The sequence below is a fragment of the Drosophila navojoa genome, chromosome 2 (genome assembly GCF_054131105.1).
Source record: "Drosophila navojoa isolate 15081-1374.11 chromosome 2, UAZ_NAV_1.0, whole genome shotgun sequence".
Classification (NCBI taxonomy): Eukaryota; Metazoa; Arthropoda; class Insecta; order Diptera; family Drosophilidae; genus Drosophila; species Drosophila navojoa.
The window spans coordinates 1-7,698 of NC_142890.1; the positions used below are offsets into that span (position 1 = coordinate 1).

Below are 7,698 nucleotides of genomic sequence, written 5' to 3' on the forward strand. Positions count from 1 at the left end.
TTGACATTTAGACTGGGACTGGCCATTTATGCATTTTTCGATAATTACCTTTTGTTTTGATTTTTGCATCCCGATAAATGTACAAACGCATAGCTGCACAATCTCTTCAAATTGCACTTGCGAATTAATTTAATTATTTATATTGAAATAAGTTAGTGAAATCAAATGAATTATAGATATAAGTTTAAAAATTTTATTAAAAGTTATATTAGCTTAGACAAGTATAGGGAAAATGAATGGACGACGTCCTGACTCTTCCCTCTAAATCCAACTAGCGGCTCTCCATACTGCTAAGTTCGTCGCGCATCTTATTGGTGTTCCTGCAAATAGAATTAAAAATAGAGTGAATTAATTATATTAATTGTTATTGCTTAAATCTACATCAAAATTATAACTAAACCTACTCATTAGTGTTAAACTAGAAATTTAAGTACATCAAAAGTTACTCATTTTTGCTTTGATCTGCTCTTTTGTATAAAAATATGTAACGCAAGGCTGCACAGCAATTTAATGTTGCACTTGCCATTATTTAAATAGCTCATGTTGAGCAAGTTTCGATAAATTTAGACCTAAGTAATTTAAGGCGCCATGTAAATTCAAGAAAAAATGCTATAGTAGAGTATTGTTTGAATAAAGAATATCTCTCCTCTCTCTCCTCCTCTTCATATAGCTGCTGGTCAGCGAATATGAGTGAGAATGGAAGAATGAGAGATCATTAATGTGTGTTCTCTCGAGGCATACGAACAGAAAAAAAAATTTATAATCTTGAGCCGTATGCTTGAACAAGAAGCACTTACCGACGCTATTCCCAGCCACCAATTTGGCTTTCGCAAGGCCCACTCAGCTGAGCAACAACTTGGGCGTGTCACGCAGTTCATCCTAAAAGCGTACGATGAACATAAGTATTGCTCTGCAGTCTATCTGGATATAAAGGAAGCATTTGACAGAGTGTGGCACTCAGGTCTGAGATACAAGCTCAAGATGCTCTTACCTGATGCTCTGTATCAAATCCTTTCCTCATACCTTGCAAATCGATCATTTGTAGTTGAATGCCATGGAGGATGTCGCTCTGCTACCAAACAGATACACGCTGGTGTGCCTCAAGGCAGCCTGCTGGGGCCAGTGCTGTATAATATATACACCAGCGACATTCCAAGACCAGCGTATGCTTTCGAAAACAAGTTCCTCCTGGCCACTTATGCTGACGACGTAGTAGTCCTCTCAGCCAACTGTAGCCAAGCAGATGCTCTAGTCCACCAGCAAGAGTATATGGACAGTTTAGCTCTATGGGCAAAGAAATGGTGCATTACTATTAACACTGGCAAAACAATGCATATTATGCATACCTACAATAGGATAGCGCCGTATCAGGATATCCGCATCGGCAATGAAGCGATTAAAAATGGCACATCGCACCCGTATTTGGGTGTCACAATGGACACGAAGCTGCAATTTGGCACTCATGTCACCACTGTCGTCTCGAGGGTTAGGGCTCGGCTGAAAAACATAGATTGGCTTATTAACAGAAATAGTAAATTGTCTCTAAAAACGAAAACTATAATATACAAACAACTAGTTGCGCCACTGTGGCAATATACTATACCTGTCTGGGGTGCGCTCTTGTCTGAAACTCAGTTTGACCGCATCAGAGTTGCACATAATAAAGCTTTGAGAACCATATCTGGCGCTCAATATTACATCTCAAATGCTCGCATCAGATCTGAGCTGGGCGTCTTATCTGTGGATGAGTTATTTAATAATATTTGCATCAAATATTATGATAGACTGCGAGTACACAGCAACAACGAGGCAAGTAGCATTGCCCATGATCCGTTTGTACCGCAGCGACTAACGATGCCCAGATACTCTAGTCTGGTCAACACTCACCTGGCTAACGAAATTGAACTGCGATCACAACGACAGCAGCGAAGACAAGCGGAGTTTGAAGAGGAGCTACGCGCTGACTATCTTCGTCGACATCCGCCCGTATACGGCCCGATCACCTTCCGAGAGCACAGCCGCAACATCCTGGCAGAGAGGTTTACGAGATCATATCCGGCCTCAACCCGCAACTCCAGCGAAAATCTTCGCACATCTGCAGCGCACCGCGGACATGAGGCTCGCCGCAGCAACGCGCCACCAAATGTTGCACGCTCTCGCAGTCCATCCTCTGGGGCGACGCAAAACGTAGGCAATGCAACCGCCTCGCAATCGCGCCTCCCAGTATTTCGGCAGCTGGCGCCGATGCCACCAACTGCGAGCACTTCGCGCACTCTCGGCACCAATCCAAACGGCTCTTCGGATGATCCTAGCCGGTCCTTCCCCAGCAGCTGATTGCCAGCATATATGCTAAAAAACAATATAAAATCAAAATTATATTCAAATTGGCCACCTGTATATAAAAGCTACTTACCTGGAAACTGGTTGTCCACGCACGTCCTACCTGCAAAGGCAACTTACCTGGAAACTGGTCGTCCACACATATCCTAGCTGCAAAGGATATCCCACATACGCTGAATAACAATATAAAACAGAAATTAAATTCAAATTGGCCACCTGTATATAAAAGCTACTTACCTGGAAACTGGTCGTCCACACATATCTTGTCTGCAAAGGCAACTCACCTGGAAACTGGTCGTCCACGCATATCCAACCTGTAAAAGCTACTTACCTGGAAACTGGTCGTCCTCATATATCCTACCTGCCAAGGTATACACATACACGCAACAAAACAACTCAACAAAACAACTCAACAATGCACTGGCTTAAGCTACACAATCAATTAAACGAAACTGGCTTAGCTACACAAACAATTAAACTGAGCTGGCGGGATGTTGGAGTCTTCTCTGCTGCCGCCTCTCGTTCTACTGGATGATGCCCTGCAAATAAAAACAAAACAACATTAACAACACAACACTGCAACGCACCGGCTTAAACTACACAAACAACTTAACTAAACTGGCGGCGCTGCGTGTAAATTGGGATGCGGAGTCTTCTCGGCTGCTTCCTCTCGGCCCACTGGATGATTCCCTGCAATTAAAAACAGAAAAACAATAAGTATAAACACATTTATATATATCTGCATATTTAACTTACCTAGCAACCGCTTTGCGTCACTCGCTGCTTCGGTCTGCTGAACGCACACCCACATGCACACTGGAGAAACTGCTGAAACGCATGCACAATTTACGAATTAATATCAAATTATTAATAATTATCTCAGTATTCTTATTAGAATCCATACTTACCTCTTTCAGTTGCAAATTTTGCAATTATTGCCACTCTGCCTTTTCCACATGTTTTCTAAACATATGTTTCGATGTATGCATATCGATATGCATACCAGGGCTGCACAACCTCTCCTCGCGATTGTTGTTTGCGATAGTTCTGAAATCGAAAATGAAAAGAAAAACTTATTAGAATTCAAATTTATTATCTCTTAATCAACTATAAACTATATTAAATCAAATTAAAAATAATATTAGTATATTTGCAACTGAAGCCACATATGTGATAGCACTTGTGATATTTTTGCACAAATATTGCTATAAAATGAATTTATATGAATATTAATGAAATGAAAACTTACCATTTAATAAGTAATAATTAGCTGTAAATAGTTTAAACAAATTACAATTTTAAGCACTATTACTCACCTTTTATAGTTAATTGAGAATTCCCACTACATTTAGACTGGGACTGGCCATTTATGCATTTTTCGATAATTACCTTTTGTTTTGATTTTTGCATCCCGATAAATGTACAAACGCATAGCTGCGCAATCTCTTCAAATTGCACTTGCGAAATAATTTAATTATTTATATTGAAATAAGTTAGTGAAATCAAATGAATTATAGATATAAGTTTAAAAATTTTTATTAAAAGTTATATTAGCTTAGACAAGTATAGGGAAAATGAATGGACGACGTCCTGACTCTTCCCTCTAAATCCAACTAGCGGCTCTCCATACTGCTAAGTTCGTCGCGCATCTTATTGATGTTCCTGCAAATAGAATTAAAAATAGAGTGAATTAATTATATTAATTGTTATTACCTAAATCTACATCAAAATTATAACTAAACCTACTCATTAGTGTTAAACCAGTAATTTAAGCACATCAAATGTTATTAATTTTTGCTTTGATCTGCTGTATTGTATATAAATATGTAATGCAAGGCTGCACAGCAATTTAATGTTGCACTTGCCACTATTTAAATAGCTCATGTTGAGCAAGTTTCGGCAATTATAGACCTAGATAATTTAAGGCGCCATGTAAATTCAAAAAAAAATGCTAAGAACAGTATTGTATGAATAAAGAATATCTCTCTTTCCTCTCCTCCTCCTCATATAGCTGCTGGTCAGCGAATATGAGCGAGAATGGAAGAATGAGAGATCATTAATGTGTGTTCTCTCGAGGCATACGAACAGAAATGCACATTATGCATACCTACAATAGAATAGCGCCGTATCAAGATATCCGCATCGGCAATGAAGCGATCAAAAATGGCACATCGCATCCTTATTTGGGTGTCACAATGGACACAAAGCTGCAATTCGGCACCCATGTCACCACTGTCGTCTCGAGGGTTAGGGCTCGGCTGAAAAACATAGATTGGCTTATTAATAGAAATAGTAAATTGTCATTAAAAACGAAAACTATAATCTACAAACAGCTAGTTGCGCCACTGTGGCAATATACTATACCTGTCTGGGGTGCGCTCTTGTCTGAAACTCAGTTTGACCGCATCAGAGTTGCACATAATAAAGCTTTGAGAACCATATCTGGCGCTCAATATTACATCTCAAATGCTCGCATCAGATCTGAGCTGGGCGTCTTATCTGTGGATGAGTTATTTAATAATATTTGCATCAAATATTATGATAGACTGCGAGTACACAGCAACAACGAGGCAAGTAGCATTGCCCATGATCCATTTGTACCGCAGCGGCTAACTATGCCCAGATACTCTAGTCTGGTCAACACTCACCTGGCTAACGAAATTTCACTGCGCACACAACGACAGCAGCGAAGACAAGCAGAGTTCGAAGAGGAGCTGCGCGCTGACTATCTTCGTCGTCATCCGCCCGTTTACGGCCCGATCACTTTCCGCGAGCACAGCCGCAACATCCTGGCAGAGAGGTTTACGAGGTCATATCCGGCCTCAACCCGCAACTCCAGCGAAAATCTTCGTACAACTGCAGCGCACCGCGGACATGAGGCTCACCGCAGCAACGCGCCACCAAATGTTGCACGCTCTCGCAGTCCATCCTCTGGGGCGACGCAAAACGTAGGCGACGCAACCGCCTCGCAATCGCGCCTCCCAGTGTTTCGGCAACTGGCGCCGATGCCACCAACTGCGAGCACTTCACGCACCCTCAGCACCAATCCAAACGGCTCCTCGGATGATCCTAGTTGGTCCTTCCACAGCAGCTGATTGCCAGCATATATGCTAAAAAACAATATAAAATCAAAATTATATTCAAATTGGCCACCTGTATATAAAAGCTACTTACCTGGAAACTGGTTGTCCACGCACGTCCTACCTGCAAAGGCAACTTACCTGGAAACTGGTCGTCCACACATATCCTAGCTGCAAAGGATATCCCACATACGCTGAATAACAATATAAAACAGAAATTAATTTCAAATTGGCCATTGGTATACACAAGCAACTTACCTGGAAACTGGTCGTCCACTCACGTCCTATCTGCAAAGGAAACTTAACTGGAATCTGGTCGTCAACACATATCCTATCTGCAAAGGATATCCCATATAAGCTGAATAATATAAAACAAACAATTAAACTCAAATTGGCCACCTGCATATCAAAGCCACTCACCTGGAAACTGGTCGTCCACGCATATCCTGTCTGCAAAGGCAACTCACCTGGAAACTGGTCGTCCACGCATATCCAACCTGTAAAAGCTACTTACCTGGAAACTGGTCGTCCTCATATATCCTACCTGCCAAGGTATACACATACACGCAACAAAACAACTCAACAAAACAACTCAACAATGCACTGGCTTAAGCTACACAATCAATTAAACAAAACTGGCTTAGCTACACAAACAATTAAACTGAGCTGGCGGGATGTTGGAGTCCTCTCTGATGCCACCTCTCGTTCCGCTGGATGATCCCCTGCAAATAAAAACAAAACAACATTAGCAAAACAACACTGCAACGCACCGGCTTAAACTACACAAACAACTTAACTAAACTGGCGGCGCTGCGTGTAAATTGGGATGCGGAGTCTTCTTGGCTGCTTCCTCTCGGCCCACTGGATGATTCCCTGCAATTAAAAACAGAAAAACTATAAGTATAAACACATTTATATATATTTGCATATTTAACTTACCTACCAGCCACTTTGCGTCACTCGCTGCTTCGGTCTGCTGAACGCACACCCACATGCACACTGGAGAAACTGCTGAAACGCATGTACAACTTATAAATTAATATCAAATTATTAATAATTATTTCAGTATTCTTATTAGAATCCATACTTACCTTTTTCAGTTGCAAATTTTGCAATTATTGCCACTCTGCCTTCCCACATGTTTTCTAAACATATGTTTCGATGTATGTATATCGATATGCATACCAGGGCTGCACCACCTCTCCTCGCGATTGTTGGTTGCGATAGTTCTGAAATCGAAAATGAAAAGAAAAACTTATTAGAATTCAAATTTATTATTTCTTAATCAACTATAAACTATATTAAATCAAATTAAAAATAATATTAGTAGGATTGCAACTGAAGCCACATATGTGATAGCACTTGTGATATTTTTGCACAAATATTGCTATGAAATGAATTTAAATGAATATTAATGAAATGAAAACTTACCATTTAAGAAGTAATTATTAGCTGTAAATAGTATAAACAAATTACAATTTTAAGCACTATTACTCACCTTTTATAGTTAATTGGAAATTCCCTCTACATTTAGACTGGGACTGGCCATTTATGCATTTTTCGATAAATACCTTTGTTTTGATCTTTGCATCCCGATAAATGTACAAACGCATAGCTGCACAATCTCTCCAAATTGCACTTGCGAAATAATTTAATTAGTTATATTGAAATAAGTTAGTGAAATCAAATGAATTATAGATATAAGTTTAAAAATTTTATTAAAAGTTATATTAGCTTAGACAAGTATAGGGAAAATGAATGGACGACGTCCTGACTCTTCCCTCTAAATCCAACTAGCGGCTCTCCACACTGCTAAGTTCGTCGCGCATCTTATTGGTGTTCCTGCAAATAGAATTAAAAATAGAGTGAATTAATTATATTAATTGTTATTACCTAAATCTACATCAAAATTATAACTAAACCTACTCATTAGTGTTAAACTAGTAATCTAAGCACATCAAATGTTATTAATTTTTGCTTTGATCTGCTGTATTGTATATTAATATGTAACGCAAGGCTGCACAGCAATTTAATGTTGCACTTGCCACTATTTAAATAGCTCATGTTGAGCAAGTTTCGGCAATTATAGACCTAAATAATTTAAGGCGCCATGTAAATTCAAAAAAAATGCTAAAGAACAGTATTGTACGAATAAAGAATATCTCTCTTTCCTCTCCTCCTCATCATATAGCTGCTGGTCAGCGAATATGAGCGAGAATGGAAGAATGAGAGATTATTAATGTGTGTTCTCTCGAGGCATACGAACAGAAAAAATTTT

General features: G+C 39.6%; 1 protein-coding gene across 6 annotated transcripts; it reads right to left on the reverse strand.

The window, feature by feature from the left end:
• Window positions 1–179: 179 nt before the first annotated feature.
• LOC149092026 (uncharacterized) lies at window positions 180–7,698 on the reverse strand. 6 transcript variants are annotated; one of them, XR_016197176.1, is made up of 11 exons: window positions 6,512–6,885; window positions 6,360–6,428; window positions 5,841–6,293; window positions 5,679–5,778; window positions 5,515–5,614; window positions 4,989–5,450; window positions 4,705–4,839; window positions 4,448–4,598; window positions 992–1,284; window positions 798–921; window positions 180–320 (listed from the first exon to the last, which is right to left on the reverse strand). XR_016197176.1 is itself a non-coding variant. In XM_089262477.1 (9 exons), exons 1-4 carry the CDS (start codon window positions 6,558–6,560, stop codon window positions 6,042–6,044), a joined length of 294 nt encoding a protein of 97 aa, XP_089118603.1. In that variant the 5' UTR covers window positions 6,561–7,698; the 3' UTR covers window positions 3,874–4,002; window positions 4,448–4,598; window positions 4,705–4,839; window positions 4,989–5,450; window positions 5,515–5,614; window positions 5,679–6,041. The 6 variants fall into 6 exon arrangements, 5 of the variants coding, with proteins under 5 accessions (XP_089118586.1, XP_089118587.1, XP_089118582.1 ...); XM_089262477.1 differs by lacking the exons at window positions 180–320; window positions 798–921; window positions 992–1,284 and adding an exon at window positions 3,874–4,002 and having other exon boundaries at window positions 5,679–6,142; window positions 6,218–6,293; window positions 6,364–6,431; window positions 6,512–7,698; XM_089262460.1 differs by lacking the exons at window positions 4,448–4,598; window positions 4,705–4,839; window positions 4,989–5,450; ... (3 more) ...; window positions 6,360–6,428; window positions 6,512–6,885 and adding exons at window positions 1,351–1,497; window positions 1,604–1,738; window positions 1,888–2,349; window positions 2,414–2,513; window positions 2,578–3,072.

Bases quoted from the DNA above. Each gene is read 5' to 3' on its own strand.
- LOC149092026 (XM_089262468.1), bottom strand. From the start codon at position 2,600: ATGTGTGGACGACCAGTTTCCAG. The intron at 2,514-2,577 runs GTAAGTAGCTTT...ATTGTTATTCAG, and splicing joins TGTGGACGACCAGTTTCCAG to CGTATGTGGGATATCCTTTG. The intron at 2,350-2,413 runs GTAAGTAGCTTT...ATTGTTTTTTAG, and splicing joins CGTGGACAACCAGTTTCCAG to CATATATGCTGGCAATCAGC.